The sequence below is a fragment of the Pygocentrus nattereri genome, chromosome 14 (assembly GCF_015220715.1).
Source record: "Pygocentrus nattereri isolate fPygNat1 chromosome 14, fPygNat1.pri, whole genome shotgun sequence".
Taxonomy (NCBI): domain Eukaryota; kingdom Metazoa; phylum Chordata; class Actinopteri; order Characiformes; family Serrasalmidae; genus Pygocentrus; species Pygocentrus nattereri.
This window is the reverse complement of record NC_051224.1, coordinates 38,263,705-38,281,204: the sequence shown is the minus strand read 5'-3', so window position 1 is coordinate 38,281,204 and position 17,500 is coordinate 38,263,705. Positions and strand designations below refer to the sequence as shown.

The following is a 17,500-nucleotide window of genomic DNA, read 5'->3' as shown; positions in this document are numbered from 1 at the left end:
CGTGAAGTGTAGTGAAGTGGCCTCGCTGTAGAAGAGGCAGGGCCCAGCGGCGGAGATTGAGGCTCGCATCCCGCCTTCATGCCTCTCGTGGCTGTCAACGTCTTCCCTTCTCTGGCAGCTGACATTCTTCTCCCGCCGTGTTCGGGATTTACGCACCACCTCCCAGCCTTATGCATGGTTCTCCTCTCCCTGCCATCCTAACCGAGCTTCGGCCTTGCTCTGAGTGATGGGCGCATGCCATACTACCACAGTGCATCCAACAATAAAGACAGCATGGAGCTTCTTTTATACAGAGATAGAAAACACTCAGAAAGCTCCAGGTCCACGTGCTCGTCCATTTTACTGACCAGCGTGGACATGCGTGCTCACCAACTTCTCTGGGAGCAGATTTTAATCACTTAAAGTGGGACAAAGCCAAAGTCTCTGGGTGGATTTCTTGCAAGACTTTGGTTTGAGTCTTAACTTCTAATCCCAGCAGTAGAAAATATACAAATTATAGTTGCTCTGTATAGATTAAATTTCTATTCAGTTAAGAACAAAAATAAAAATGTAAGGAAACACATGCTATCATTTTTGCCCCTAACTGTTGATTTTTTTCCCCCTCAATTTTCTTCCCAATTTAGCCATATCCAATTCCACCCACTAGTTAGGACTCCTCCAATCACATGATACCACCAGCACTGGGGGGCGATGTCTAGAACAGGCTTCCTCTGAGACCTATGAAGTGCCACCACATCTTTTCCACTAATGCAACGCACTCAGAGGAAAGTCCCAACCGCCAGTACTGTTACATCAACTAAAAGACACCTGCACTGTCTGCACTGGCCATCTTACCCCCCCAGAGAGAGTGAGGCTAATTGTGCTGTCTTGGACTCTTGGCCACTGATGGTTGTAGCATCACCAGTGATCTAACTCATGATCTCCTGATGATATGGCCAATGCTTAGAAAGTTTTGCCCCTCAGAAGCCCCAGTTGTTGATTTCTGTATTTGCAGTTTCAGCACAGGGGTCAGTTTAGATTCTTCCCATAAGCCAGGCTGGGAATTGTTTTCATATTCTTTTCTTTTTCCTCAGGGTTATCAGTCGGGCTCCAGGCCTGAAGCTGGTGGTGGAAACTCTGATCACCTCTCTAAAGCCCATCGGCAACATCGTGCTGATCTGCTGCGCTTTCTTCATCATCTTCGGCATCCTCGGAGTTCAGGTGCACCAGCGAATCTCCTTCTCTCAGGCCATTCCCTTTATCTCTCCCTGTCTTTCTCTCCCAGACAGATTCCACTCTCCTAATCTGTAGTGCTGCTTATGCTTCTGGGTTTCTCCCAGCTCTTTTGTTCATTTTTCTTCTCATGCATCTCCGTTGTGCTGCATTAATTCTTCTTGCCCATCATGTTTTGTCCATTTCGGTTTCCTGGCATCGCTAGTAAACCTGCTGTGGGTTGTTTGGGGGAAAGAAATGTGACGTGTGATTGTGAATGACATGCCGATGTGTGCTGTTTTGCCTCGGCAGCTTTTCAAAGGCAAGTTCTTCTACTGCCTGGGCCTGGACGTCAAAAACATCACCAACAAGTCCGACTGCCTGCTCGCCAATTACAAATGGGTCCATCACAAGTACAACTTTGACAATCTGGGCCAGGTTAGTTTGTTATTTATGTTTTCACCACAGCTGGCCTTTCATGTAGCATCAAAGACTCTCAGTCAGAGTTGCTGTAGTCACTTCCAGTTGCAGCTGTATAACGTTTTCCATGCTTTTCTATGCTGTTGTCTATGTGTCGTGTCACATATCTGCACCAAATTTACCCGATTTAAATGTGCAAGGGAGGCTCAAACTGATGTGGGTTAGCCCCTGTGTGGTTTTCAGGTCTGTGGGACTCATTTTCAATGTTTACCAAAAGATGTGATTTATTATTATTTCAGCCTCAGATTCTCAGACTTTGCTCATTTTCTGTGAAGAACATATAAAATAACCCATTTTCAGGGTCTTCACTCTGTTCACCCCCCCCACATTTATATTACACATGTGGTGTTGGGCTGAACCCGCGGGGAGTGAAAGTGTGGAGGTGTGTAACGTCGGGGAGCGATGATGAGGCGGACGCATACGCTGAGAGAAGAGAGATTTATTAAGGGCAAATCCATTCTCAGGATCATGACAGTCCAGGGTCAGACAGCCAGCATGGATAGAGCGAGGGATAGACATAACTAAAAGAAACACAGACTAAACACATTAACAGAGACTATGAAATATAACGGAGACCAGAAGAACAAACACCAAACAATCCCATGCAAAGACAAACAAAGACCAGCAAACTAACAGGGGAAAATACAGAGCTTAGATACCAGGAAACAATGAGGGTTAACAAGACAGTTGGTTAGTGTAGTGGGTAACACCTCTGCCTTCTACACTGTAGACTGGGGTTCAATCCCTGCTTGGACAAGCACCCTACACTATACCAGTAAGAGTCCTTGGGCAAGACTCCTAACACCGCCTTCGCCTACCTGTGTAAAAATGATCAAATTGCAAGTCGCTCTGGATAAGAACGTCAGCCAAATGCCACAAATGTAATGTAAATGAGAACAATCAAGGGTGGAGTCAAGAAACAAGGGGGCAGGACAGGGAAGTATCAAAACAAAAGCACGTGGAGGACCGGGAGGGGCCATTCGTGACAAGGTGCTGTGTCCTTCACTCTGTTTTATCTGTGTTCGTCTACTTACTATAGGTGTCATGCAAATAAAATATGCTAGTTTTTTGTTATGATATTTTCTGTGCTTACAGTGTGCTATGAAGAGATATTATACTGTTTTATGAAACCTGATGTTATAAAGTGACATACCCTTATTTTATAAAGTGTTGTGTATGTTATTATAGCTAATAATGGACAATTATACAAGTTGATACTTGGTTAACGCCAGCTTGTTTAGTATTATGTACACCATATAATGCCTTATAAATGCAATTATAAAGCACTATGAATACAGGAGTCATAGGACATCATACTATAAATTGTTGTCATCATTGCCAATAAAATACGAATCTTTGAAAGTGAACAAAAAATGGATTCCAGTAACCATGTTTACAGTAATAAAACCAGGGAAATCATTTAGTCACTCGGTGTTTAAGTGCAAGGTTTGTAAAATGCAACTGCAATGAGTTCGAGCAATATTAAAACAATGTAATAGTGATTTTGCTTTTCATTTTGGGACATATTCTGCCTGTTACTAGGGAAAAGTAATGCCATGTGTGCATTGCATATCACGTTTTTCCATTTTAGGGGATGCTTTTCAACTTGGCATGAATTCCTCTTCATATTTTTCAGTGTATTTACCACATTATGTGTATGTTCTTCCCATTGCAGGCACTGATGTCCCTCTTTGTACTGGCTTCAAAGGATGGCTGGGTTAACATAATGTACCACGGCCTAGATGCAGTGGCAGTGGACCAGCAGGTATAGTCTGTCCTTCTTCAGCTCTCCTGGTCTTTAGTCCTTACATGATGTAAAAAGCCACGCCGCAGTTTTATCTCGTGTTTTTCATTTGCAGCTTATAGAAACCTGTAGCTCATTGAAAATGTGTAAAAAGTGCCGATTCTAAACTTTCAATCCATATGACTTTTGTGTTTATAAGTAGAAGAGAAGATATTTTATTATGATTTGAATTTTAGTATGAAGTTATTGTCTTGCTTGAAAATTTGTCCAAAACTTTTCTGTCATTTTTTGAGTTGATAATAAACAGAAGCCACTCAAACCTGTGGAAACAGAATGTATATCAAATGCACATAATTCATTACACAGCCATTGCATAGTGTAATTATGCATAATAATTGCATTTAAAGTCAGTATGAATCAGAAAGAGTTACACAGTTTCTTTCACACTGTGATGTATTTGCATGCATTTCTCAGTTCCAGGGAGGGTCGCTGAGTTGGCTGAGCATTTTCTGTTAATATGTACAGATGTAGGGGGTTAAAAATGGTATTATTGTTTAATATTATTTTGCCCCATCCACTGGTGCATGTTGATGTACAAAAAAAATCAGAGGACATTATAGAGGTGGGACTAAAGTCATTACATTTTGGAAAATTTAAGAAATTTTTTTTTTAAATTATTTTATGACATGATGAATCATCCGTAACATGACAAAAGACACTGTTGAAGTGGTCAGATTTACTTTAAGGATGATCTTAATTCAAATAAATAAATCAAGCATGGAGCCTGACCTTAAAAGTAACTGTAGACGTCTAAGGTTGAATTTATAACAAACTCCAAAACATACTTAAACTCCAAAAAGCCGAGTTCATTAATGTACAACAAACTGTACCAAAACCCAGCCTCCAGTCCCAACACACAGGATTCCAGATGTGGACCACGTCTCAAGAAGTCCATCAATAAACCATTTCTTTTCTTTGTATCATAAATTATCCAACGGCATTGACAGAAAACGACAAGTCTGTAAACATCCAATCCTGAGTGCAAACACTCGTTCTGCCGCCACAAGCACAAAAACAAGGGGTTTCGTCTCGGCCATGAAAAAATCAACAGGGATCAAGAGTTTTCAACCCAAAACTTTGGTCTTGTTTGGCCTGTGTTTTTAAAAACTTCTACAAGCATATCACTGTATTCAACGTTTATTAATGCAACACTATCCTAAACCTTCTGCTGAATGGAAATAGAGGTGCAACTTTAGCCCAGTTATGCATAGATCATGGGCAGCATGTCCTGGAAAGCATGCTCATTGTGCTTTGTTACTGTCTTGGAGGATAATATATCAGAGATGGGGATTGGAGTCAGTGACTTGGACACGAGTAACGCTCGGGTTGCATGTGTACCAAATTGCGACGTGACTCTTACGACAATGCCTGCCAGTTTTGCTGTGGTCAAGAGGTCCATTGAGTTCTGCTGTTGCTTACAGCAGCATCAGGTTCAATACGACTTCAAACAACAAGACTTTCATCATAGAAAAAGCTTCAGTCTGGTGTTTAAAGGAAAGAAGGAAAACAGCTTGAAATGACTGACTAGCATGACTAGTTTGGATAGCCAGTGTCTGATAGCGTAATAGCTTATTTTGCGCTGTATTTACTGCGTCCAGTTTTGTGCTTTAGGTTGACGAGTTTTCTTGTGAAGACAGGTTCATTATTTGAATCCATGCTGAACCAGACAAGTTTTAAGCTTTACTTTGTTAAGGAGGGTTTACTTGTGTACAACGCAGTGCCTGCAAATAGTAATGAGACTGACCTAAAAATCTCTACTCAACATACCACAGTCGACTTGGACTCGCATCCAAGAGACTCAAGACTCGACTCAGAACCCGGCGACTCAGACTTTACTTTTATTGCATCTCAGAATTTCAAAGGAACCTCAGACTTAAACCCTAGTGACTCAAAACGTCATGGATTCGAAGCTCAGTGACTCTACACTCAGCTCGGACTGTAAACCCAGTGGCTCAAGACTTGTCTTGAGACTTGACTTGAACTTGCACCCAGTACCTGGAGACTTACCTCAGGCTCAAACCCCAGTGATGTGAGACTTGACTTGGATTTTAACCCCCTTGACTCAAGATTCAGCTCTGGCTCAAACACCAGCACCTCAAAACTTTACTTGCACAACGAAACATGAGTGACTCGAGACTTGACTTGGACTCAGTGACTTGAGACTCAACTTGGGCTCAAACCCCTGTGACTTGAGAATGAACCTGGATTCAAAACCCTGTGACTCAAGACTTGATATGGACTCAAACACCAATGACACGAGACTCAACTTGGATTCAAACCCCAGTAACTTGAGACTTGACTTGAACCCAAGTCCTATAGACTTAACACTCATCTCGGGCTCAAACATCAGTGACTTAAGACTCAACTTTGGCTTGAACCCCATTGACTCAACACTTGACGTGAACACAAAAACAACACCTTACTTAAACTCAAACCCCAGTGACTTCAGACTTGACTTGGACTCAAACCCCAGAGACTCGAGACTCATCTTGGGCTTGAGCACCAGTGACTCGAGGCTTGACTTGGGCTCAAACACCAGTGACTTGAGACTTAACTTGGGCTTGAACCCCAGTGACACAACACTTTACTTGGACTCAAACAAGAATGACTCAATACTTGACTTGGACTCAAACCCCAGTGTCTTCTGACTTGACTTGGACTCAAACCCCAGAGACTCAAGACTCATTTTGGCCTTGAACCCCAGTGACTCAAGACTTGACTTGGACTTATTCACCAATGACCCAAGATTCAACTCAGGCTTGAATCCCAGTGACTTGAGACCCAACTTGGACTCGACTTTCTATCTATCACACAGATATCTGGACAGTGGTTTCAGTACTCAAATACTGACACCTAGAACAGTTAACTGAGATCTTTAGAAGCTGTATCATACCTAATTCCATCAGCTCTGCAACCCTGGCTGTACAGTCCTAGCACATATGATGCATTTACTTGTACAGGACCCCTTATATCCACCTAACTCCTAAATGCCTGAGTGAGCACCATGCATTTCTTATACCTGCTAATCCTCCCTGCAAAACACTGCAGTTAGTCATAATGAGTGACCGCTGCATTTTGCAGAGAGCAAAGCAAGAAACCATAAAATCAAATCAAATATTGGAACAGTGCAGGGGTGGGGTGACTATTTATATGCCCTGAAACCTCACTAAACAGTGTGTGTAATTCTCTTCCATTGAGCTGCCTCTCCTGTGGTCACAGCAACTCCTAAAAGTAATGAAGCAGGCGTCCAGCAGACCATGCTAAACGTGCCCATGTTTTACAATGAGCTGATTTAGATTCACTTCTTTCTTTTGCTCCGCTCCACCCCGTGCTGCTAACTCGCAGAATAACAGATGCCCGAATTCATTTCGCTGTAATTCGACCAATTTCCATCATCATCTGCCGCCATTACTTTTTTGAGAAAATTACTTTCCTGACCTCAGTTGATCAAATACACCCCACCCCCCACCATGTCCACTGTTCTTCAGTAATCTCTCCTCTATTTTCTCTCCCTTCTTTCTCATCACCCCTACCCTCCCCTGTTCTCTCCTTCCTTGGCTCCTCCATTAGCCCATCACCAACAACAACCCATGGATGCTGCTGTACTTCATCTCTTTCCTCCTCATCGTCAGCTTCTTCGTGCTGAACATGTTCGTAGGCGTGGTGGTGGAGAACTTCCACAAGTGTCGGCAACACCAGGAGGTGGAGGAGGCCAAGAGGAGAGAGGAGAAAAGACTCCGCCGCATGGAGAAGAAGAGACGGAGTAAGAGGGGGGGTGGGGGACAGCAATAGAGATAGAGTTGGATAGCCTGATTAAAAAATTAGCCACAGTAATTAAAGGACATTGGGCAATTAAGGTTCACTCTTCCAAAGCTGTCAGAGGCAGAAGACTGATGTACATCTAGCCCAGGGGTCAGCAACATGCGGCTCTTTTACTGCCCTGTTGTGGCTCCACAGCTGAATCAGATCAGTAGGTAATAATAAAATAATCCTCCTCTACAGTAAAATAAAGCTCTGCTGATCCTTCAACACAGTTTAACAGTAAATGGTCTTAAACACTGGAGTTAATGTAGAACTGCTGATTCACCCTTTAACCCTGAAGATCAGCGCAGACGGCTGGTCACCATAGCAACACAGACAACAGTCTCGCCCAGCTAGTAGCTACGATACAGCAAAGAGAGAGATTTAAGTAATAATTTGGAGACAAATGGACTTATTTGCATTTAAAAATCATTCCAGCTGGTTTTCTGATATGTTTAATCTGCAACGAGAAACTGCAAAACACTAAAAAGTCACGTAACTGCAGTCAGTTTCTCATTCGCCCGCTTCTTGTTCCACTTTTCCTGTTCCACCTTAAATGGTGCAGCAGTTACATTAAGTTGAAATGGGAGGTTCAAGCTGGCAAACGAGAAGCTGAATTCAGCCTCGCAAAAAGTAGAAAACGGAGAGATGTTTTACAAGAAAATATTCCACTTTTGCGGAAAGGTTTCCTGCCGGAGATGCGAGAAAATGGCTATAGCTGATCTAAAGCTTGAAGCAGAGCAAAGTAAGTCTGGAAAAAAAATAGACATAAAATGTTGCGGCTTCCAAGGTGGTTTGATTTCTGTTGAATGGGCAAAATGGCTGTTCTTACCCCTGATCTAAAATTTTTAACTGCGGCCAACATATCACTAATGTCAGAAGAAAACCTTGTATCTCCATTTTTGACTTTTTTCAGTTTTTGACATAATTTGAAAATACATTATGCCCTTTACATTGTATGTAAATTTCATGATGAATAAGCTAAAAAAAATGACCTAACATGATTGTGAAAAAGTCTGGTTCCATTGACTTACATTACAAATAAAGTAGGTTTTTTCCTTCTCCTGTAAAGTTACTATTTTGGAGATTTGAGGTTTTCTTCCAGCAACAGCGATATGTTTGTTTGAGCACAAGTGTTGGCTCAAAAATTACAGATTTGCTCATTTCAATCTTAAAATGCATGTAGAAGTATGTACATTTCTGTATATTTTTCAAAATCAAAGATCATACTTTATTATTAAATTTAACTTTATTGTTATTCATTTAACTGCAGTGTGGAGTCAGAATATACTGCATTCTGTTCTTTTAAAATTTTAACTTGACTGCAAACCTTTAGTGATTCAAAAAGGTATGTGACTTGATAATTAACCAAAGTCAGATCTGGAAAAACATTCTTATGCCATAACCAAATGGAGTGAAGCGCTAGAAAAATGTCTGCGCTTAATTAGGGCTGTGTGGGTGTAAACAACCCAATGGCAGCAGGAGGCTCACGCTTCTTTTCATATTTTTAACCAGTCAAAGACCAGGGCTCACCAGCGGTCTAAAGTTTTATCACACACTTCTATACCCTGCGAATAACTTAGTATGTAATAAGCCTGGAATCTTAAGGGTTCAAGCTTTTATTTTCTGGCAGGAATCAGACTCTGAATCTGTGTGAAATGTCAAAGCATGGAAGTCTGGCGGCCTACAATGCCTATTGTGTTTGTAACATGCTGCTATCACTTTGTTGGAAAATCTCTGCTTCAGCTTCATGGTTCGCTCTATATTTTAACCCCTTAAAATCCCAGGCTTATGTAATAAGAAAGTACAGATTTTATGTAAAGATTTTAAGGGGTTGAATTACTAAAATACTAAGGCTTATTAAACAGGTGGTTGGGATAGTGTAGTGGTTAAAACCTCTGCCTTCTATGCTGTAGGCTGGGGTTCAATCCCCACCTGGGCAAACACTATACCAATAAGAGTCCTTGGGCAAGACTCCCAACACCACCTTGGTCTACCTGTGTAAAATGATAAAATTGTAAGTTGCTCTGGATAAGAGCGTCAGCCAAATGCCGTAAATGTAATCAGTAAATGCAGGGACTTATAGAAATAAAGTAATAAAACTTTGGATCCGTGTAAGGGGACAGTTTTGGTGGGCTACATGGTCTTGCATGGTTGTTAGAGGTTCCATTCTTCTTATTTTTCTACATCTTTTTTTTAACTCAGGTTTTAGAAACTCCAATTAAACTTTTTTAGCTCTATTTTTTTCATGTATTTTCCTTAGACCTTCTCTTTTCTTATCTCCTGAGAACCTGAAAAAGAAATACATTTTTGACTGTAAATGAAATAAATGAAGGGTGGTCTTTGACATTTGCACAGTGCTGTACATGAATATATATTGCACATCCTGTGTTCAATCCAAACTGTTCTGTTCTCTCTATTGTTTCTCAGAAGCCCAAAAGTTGCCATATTATGCCAGCTACAGCCACGCCCGCCTGATGATCCACACACTGTGCACCAGTCACTACCTGGACCTCTTCATCACCTTCATCATCTGTGTTAATGTGGTGACCATGTCTCTGGAGCATTACAACCAGCCTCATGTAAGCTCATTGTGGCCTCTGTGGACACTGTATCACAAACTTTAAGCATCTGAATATATAGTGGCAGGAAAAAAAAAGCACATGAACCCTTTGGAATCTATTTGATTGAATTTATGTGTAAAGTCATATTAAAATATGGTCTTGTCTTCATTTAAGAGGAAATACAACATTTTACAACTAATAACACAGAAAATAATGTGTTGTTCTCGTCTGTCTTGAATACATTATACATTCACAGTGTAGGTTGGAAAAGGTCTGTGAACTCCTTGGCTAATGAATTCTAAAAGTTAATTAGAGTCAGGAGATAAAAAACTGTCCGATCAATAAAATAAGATAGGAAGTGTGGGTCACAGCTACTTTGACCACTCAAGAGTTTGAAATTCACAAAGAGGCATCTGCTGATGTAAACCATGCTCTGTTAAAAGAGAGATTCCTGATCATCTTCAGTCAGGAGATGGTTTAGTGCCGTGTCTATTCACCCTGGATGTTGGTGGCCAGTCAAGATCACTTCAAAGGCACAACGCAGAATGTTCTGTGAAGAATCTTAGAGTAACAGTTAAAAGCTTGAAATATATCATTGTAACTAATTAACGTCTGAAATTATGAGTCTACCAATGAGAGTCTGCCGCTGCGCCCACAAAATCTACTAAAGTTTGCCAGAGATGCACCTTGACACTCCAAAATGCTTCTGGAAAAATCTTTTGTAGATGATACTAAGGTTGGATTGTACAGGTAGAGCACACAGCACCAAGCATGGCATCAAAAGGGTACAGCACACCAACATGACAACATCAGCCCAACAGTAAAGCATGGTGGAGGTAGCATCATGATTTGGAGCTGCATCTGGACCTTGACCGATTGCCAACATTAAGTGAAAAATGAATTTTAAAACTTTTTTAAGTTTAGCAAGGTATCCCACACACTTTGCACTGTTAAAACATTTTTTTGATTATTATTATTAATTTTTTTTGGTCTTTCATGACTGAATGTGTTGTAGATGGTCTTATATAGAACCTTTTTGAAAATGGTTCTGTGTAGCACCAAAAAGGGCTCTTCTATTGTAACAATTGTCTTGACATTTTAACAATACAAGAACCCCTTTTGGTGCTAACATCTTCAAAATTGTTTGATATAGAACCACCTACAGTACAATCTAAAGAACTTTTTGTAAAGAACGTTTTGATCATGTAAAGAGCTCATTTTCTTTTCTATAGAACCCTTGAAGAAGCATCATTGCTAAGAGTGTACAGGATCATGTTGGGTGGCTGTTTGCTGGCTAAAGCTCAGTAGAAGCTGAGTAATGCAGCAGGACAATGACCCTAAACATCAAAGTAAATCTATTACTGAATGGCCTCAAAACAAAATGTGCCTACTCTGCAGATATATGACCTCAGGAGAGCAGTGCACTCCAGACATCCAGTTCTACACGAAGGAATGAGCCGATATTCCTCTTGGACATTTTCTCAGGTCTTATCTGCAGCTACTGCAAGCGTTTGCTTCAGATTATTATTGCCAAAGGAGGTTCGACCAGTTATGAAATCCAAGGGTCACTTACTTTTTCCACCAGCACTGTGAATGTTTCATTGGTATAAAGACATGGATGATATAAAGACATGGGGACAGTCGTGGTCTGGAAGGTCGCTGGTTTGATCCCCTCGGTTGACAGTCCATAACTGAAGTACCCTTGAGCAAGGCGCCTAACCCCCAATTGCTCCCTGGGCACCGTGGATAGGGCTGCCCACCACTCTGGGCAAGTGTGCTCACTGCCCACTAGTATGTGTGTGTGTTCACTAGTGTGCATGTATGTGGGTGTTTCGCTGCATTGGTGGGTTAAATGCAGAGGTCTAATTCCACAGTGTGGGAAACACAGTTGGCAAAATGGTTCTAAATACTAAAATTCTAATTTTAAATTATAAATTTAAATTGTTTGATGAAGAAGTATATGCTAATGTTTAATAATTTAATACTCAAAAAGTTCTAATATTTTAGACCTAGATCTCTCAGTTTTATGGAGCTGTGCCTTCAAACTTCTATGAAAAGTTTTGCACTTGTTATCCCATTTTGATGAATATACCTATGAATATATGTACATATTTATTAGTAGAATTATTGTTCATGTCAACAGCTACATGGGTCTCCTTAAGAGACCTATACAATATACATAATTCACCTGCAATGTTCCTATCTAGCTGTCATAATTCTTATAAAACCTTATAAGTTCTAAATCTCTGGAATTGATGCTTCATAATGTTATGAATGTTATATGTTATAGAATGTTATAGAAGTTACATTAGTTTAAGGGCCCTTATAATCAATGTCATTTGCTTCATGAAACATCTTGTAATTCATCGAATAAGCGGTTCATATTTATATTGAAGCATTGCTTTATGAATGTGCCATTCAATGTTATGTATATGCATGTGTTATAAAGTCTTTAAGTAGGCAGCCATTCAAAGTAAATGTTACAGGGTATTTTACTGGAGCGGTATATTGTATACTTTTCTTCACTCACGTGTCCATTGTGCTCTCTCTCTCTCTGTCTCTCTCTCTCTCTCTCTCTCTCTCTCTCTCTCTTGTTCTGTCTCTCTTGCCTTCCTCTCAGTCCCTGGAGATCACACTGAAGTACTGTAATTATTTCTTCACCAGCACCTTTGTGCTCGAGGCCGTCCTGAAGCTCATTGCATTCGGCTTCCGCCGCTTCTTCAAAGACAGGTAACACACACACACACACACACACACAAAACCCCCTCCATCTCTCTCTCTCTCTTTCCTTTTCAATTCAATATTGAGAGTTTTACATGACAAAAATCATTACTACTATTATGAAAATCGCTATTTAAAATCTGAATATATTCTAAGAAATTCTAAAATTGTTGGCAAACACTTAGCAAAAACATTAAACACTGAACATTAAACATTGCAAAACTGGAGAATTTCAATTGCAGAGTTGCAAAGAAATAAATAAAAGAATCGATAAAAAACAGAATAGATGGAGTAGAAGAAGTGTGTGTGATGTGGTCACTCAGTGTACCTCTCAGACTGACAGGCCAGGACGTATTGAGCTGTGAGTGTGCAGCACTCTCTATGTTCCCCTAATAAATATGGTGATTTCTCTGTATTAGAGAGGCTGATAAACGTTGCATGTTTGTTGTTGATTTTTCGAAAGGACTCTCTGTGGATCCCAGTGAACTTCAGGCTCTCTGTCAGGAAGCACAGCTTGGTCTCTGTTTTATTCAGTTTGCGCTGCTGCATGGTCTTTATTAACTGAGGCAGCCAGGATCTCCTGGGCTTGTGGGTTACTATAGCTGGACTGTGATGACTGTACCTTGTCAGGGTGGGTCTCTATAGCCAGACTGTACTGACTGATTCTGTACCTCATCAGGGTGGGTCTCTATAGCCAGACTGTACTGACTGATTCTGTACCTCATCAGGGTGGGTCTCTATAGCCAGACTGTACTGACTGATTCTGTACCTCATCAGGGTGGGTCTCTATAGCCAGACTGTACTGACTGATTCTGTACCTCATCAGGGTGGGTCTCTATAGCCAGCCTGTGCTGACTGATTCTGTACCTCATCAGGGTGGGTCTCTATAGCCAGACTGTACTGACTGAGTCTGTACCTCATCAGGGTGGGTCTCTATAGCCAGACTGTGCTGACTGATTCAGTACCTCATCAGGGTGGGTCTCTATAGCCAGACTGTACTGACTGATTCTGTACCTCATCAGGGTGGGTCTCTATAGCCAGACTGTACTGACTGATTCTGTACCTCATCAGGGTGGGTCTCTATAGCCAGACTGTACTGACTGATTCTGTACCTCATCAGGGTGGGTCTCTATAGCCAGACTGTACTGACTGATTCTGTACCTCATCAGGGTGGGTCTCACTTTAAGGTCAGTCATTGCTTCAATACACTGTCTACTGTCTTTTTCGGTCCATATAACATTGCATTGTACTGTTTGATTTGGTTTGAGTTTGTTTGTGTATTTTTCTCTCAGATGTGCAGTAATTTGGTTAATTCTGATCAGATTTGTTGTGTTTTTCCGGTCCTGAGTGTGTTGAGTGAGATTGTGTGTTAGTGAGTGTCAGTGTGGCGATCAGGACCAGCTGAGTGAGGAGATCGTTGTCTTTGTTCAGTTCCCGGTATTGCACAGCTTTGTAATGATATGAATGTGGGTGCCATTTTTAGATGCTTCCAAAATTTAATTTCCTTCTCTCTCACTCCATCTCTCTTTCTCTCTTTCTGTATTGCTCGTTTCTCTCTCTCTCACTCTCTCTGTCTTTTTTCTTCTCTCCCTGTCCTCCCTCTCTCTCTCTGTCTCTTTTCTCTGTTCCTTCTCAATTTTCCTTAACCCTCTCTCCACCACTCTTGCGCTCTCTTGTCCTCTCCCACCTCCATCATTCTCTCTCTCTCTCTCCTTTTCTCTCCCTCCATCAGTCCTTTTCTCTCTCTGCTCTCTCGCTCCTTTTTATTGCACTCTCTCCTCCTCCTTGCTTCAATTCTCCCTCTCTTCCTCTTTCTTTCCCACCTTTTCTCAAGCCTCTTTCCACCACTCCTCTCTCTCTCTCTCTCTCTCTCTCTCTCTCTCTCTCCTGGCTGTCTAATAGCTGTAATTGATTAATTAGGAGGAGATTCCAGCTGAGTGCTGCCTCTGTTTGCTCTGTGACTCACCGGAGGGTGAATTATTGGCAAAATGTTGGTTCTGCTCTCACATTTATGATGAAACATTAGTTCCTGAGTGGTTTTAATGGAATGTACCTGCCTAGATGGAAAGAGAGAGAGAGAGAGAGAGAGAGAGAGAGAGATCTATCTGTAGTCTCATTGGTGTTTCTGTTTGTCTAATACAGTTCCTCTACATCATTAACTCCTTGCAAAAAAACAGCCATTTCTGACTTTAGTCCACTCTTCTCTATTCTCAGTGCTGTGGTTACGTTCATGTCGATATGTAGGTCAAGAGGCTTTTATTGTCATTCCGTCTATGTACAAGTACACAGTGGAGTGAAATTACGCTCCTCCAGGAACGACACGGTGCAACAAGGAGCAAAAAGTCAGAAAAAAAAAACCAGAATGCGCAGACAAAAAATTAAACTAGAAACAATAATTATGATAAATTAAACAGACGTTAGACACAGTAAACAGACAGGACAGTGCAGCGCAGACACGGCGCTCATTCTGGACATGAGGTCGTGGAATAAGGTGCAGAGATATTAACATGCTGTGATCTGTGAGTCACGCATGTAAAGAATATGATCAATAAAGCTGAAAAATCATATTGTTATTTTGTTTACCACATGCAAAAAGGAATATACTTCACACGTTATTCAATTTTTTATTGCTACTCTGATTAAATGATGAGCGTTTTAGCTGTGATTTGAGTGGCTTCAATGCATCCAACAATAAAGGCAGCATGGAGCTTCTTTTGTGCAGTGATAGGAAACACTGTAGCTCACAGAAAGCTCCGGTTCCACATGCCGACCATGCACACTCGCCACCTTCTCTGGGGACAGACTTTAATGAGGTAAAGGTAATGATACGTTAGATACAATGAGACAGTCTCGTTTTCAGCCTCATCACCTCAAATATGGACATACAGTAATACATCTGAATATGTTGGGCTCTGTATTGGGCAGCTTTATCAGACGGCAGCGCTGACCCATTTAAAGGGAAAATGAGCAGGCTGTTATTGCCCGACACTTTGTCTTCTTTACTCAGGCTCAGTCAGGCCTGACACCAGCTCGCTTTCACACACCTCCTTGTTTACCAGCGTAATTCTCCATGCCTCTTAACTAGGTCACACCAGCAGGTGTGCTGCACTATGCCATGTCATAGATTTTGCCATTGTTATGTTTTGGAGTTTATAAATACACTGATGGAAAGGTGGAGAGTTTTGGAATTATCAGTCAATATCAACATTTTTATTAATTATGTTATAATAAACTAGTTATAATAGACAGATATAGTTTTATAGTTCATAGTTTCTGCAGTTGCATTTATGTATTCAGGGCACTTTTAAGAAAAACCCTGTATTGTACCACAATAATCAGGGAACAGAAATGACCCCCTAATCAGTGTTCTCTACGTTAAAGCACTATTGGACCTTATTATTGGGAACAGAAATGCTCCCTAATCACTATTCCTTACATTGTAGTGCTACCTAGAACACAATTATAGAGAACAGAAATGCCCCACTACTCACTATTCACTACATTAGATAACTAACTGGAACACTATCACAGGGAACATAAATGGCTCTCTTATTCCCTACATTGGAGAACTATACAGAACTGTATTACAGGGAATTACAAAGGTCCCTTAATCACTATTCCTTAAATTGGAATGCTACATTAACTGCTAAAACAGGGAACAGAAATGCCCCCTAATCACTATTCCTTACATTGGAACACTATATAGTGCACTATTATAGAGAACAGAAATGCCCCCTAATCACTATTCCTTACATTGGAACACTATATAGTGCACTATTATAGAGAACAGAAATGCCCCCCATAATCACTATTCCTAACATTGGAACACTATATAGTGCACTATTATAGAGAACAGAAATGCCCCCTAATCACTATTCCTAACATTGGAACACTATATAGTGCACTATTATAGAGAACAGAAATGCCCCCTAATCACTATTCCTTACATTGGAACACTATATAGTGCACTATTATAGAGAACAGAAATGCCCCCATAATCACTATTCCCTACATTGGAACACTATAGAACACTATTATAGGGAACAGCAATGGCCCTTCAATCACTATTCCCTGCATTGGAATGCTACATAGAACACTATTATAGGGAACAGCAATGACCCCCATAATCACTATTCCCACATTGGAAAACTATATAGAACACTATTATAGGGAACAGCAATGGCCCTTCACTCACTATTCCCTGAATTGGAATGCTACATAGAACACTATTATAGGGAACAGCAATGACCCCCATAATCACTATTCCCACATTGGAAAACTATATAGAACACTATTATAGGGAACAGCAATGACCCCCATAATCACTATTCCCACATTGGAAAACTACATAGAACACTATTATAGGGAAAAGCAACGGCCCTTCAGTCACTATTCCCTGCATTGGAATGCTACATAGAACACTATTATAGGGAACAGCAATGACCCCCATAATCACTATTCCCACATTGGAAAACTATATAGAACACTATTATAGGGAAAAGCAACGGCCCTTCAGTCACTATTCCCTACATTGGAGTGCTATATAGAACACTCTTATAGGGAACAGCAATTAACTCCCCTAATCACTATTCCCTACATTGGAGCACTTTAGAGAACACTATTATAGGGAACAGCAATGGCCCTTCAATTACTATTCCCTACATTGGAACACTACATTAAGCGCTATTATAGGGAACAGAAATGGCCCTTTGAGCACTATTCCTTACTTTGGAAAGCTATACAGAATAGTATTATAGGGAACAGAAATGGCGCCCCCTAATGACTGTTCCCTACATTGGAAGTCCTATTTCAACTACATGCTCCCAAAGTGCACTATGTAGCGAACAGGGCATCTGCGACAGACATCTGTCATTAGAGACTCTGACATTTCCCTACCGGAATTAGCTAATCGAGGGCGTCTGAGATGAAGCTCGCTCTT

The 17,500-nt window shown here is 40.9% G+C and overlaps 1 protein-coding gene across 2 annotated transcripts in view; it reads left to right on the top strand.

The window, feature by feature from the left end:
* Positions 1–17,500, top strand: part of cacna1ia (calcium voltage-gated channel subunit alpha1 Ia) — a 282,477-nt gene that overhangs the window by 228,097 nt on the left and 36,880 nt on the right. For both annotated transcript variants that reach the window (XM_037544719.1, XM_037544718.1), the window contains exons 22-27: positions 1,074–1,200; positions 1,504–1,629; positions 3,347–3,436; positions 7,046–7,238; positions 9,707–9,858; positions 12,461–12,570. In XM_037544719.1, coding sequence (XP_037400616.1) covers positions 1,074–1,200; positions 1,504–1,629; positions 3,347–3,436; positions 7,046–7,238; positions 9,707–9,858; positions 12,461–12,570 — 798 coding nt within the window. The remainder of the gene's footprint in view (positions 1–1,073; positions 1,201–1,503; positions 1,630–3,346; positions 3,437–7,045; positions 7,239–9,706; positions 9,859–12,460; positions 12,571–17,500) is intronic.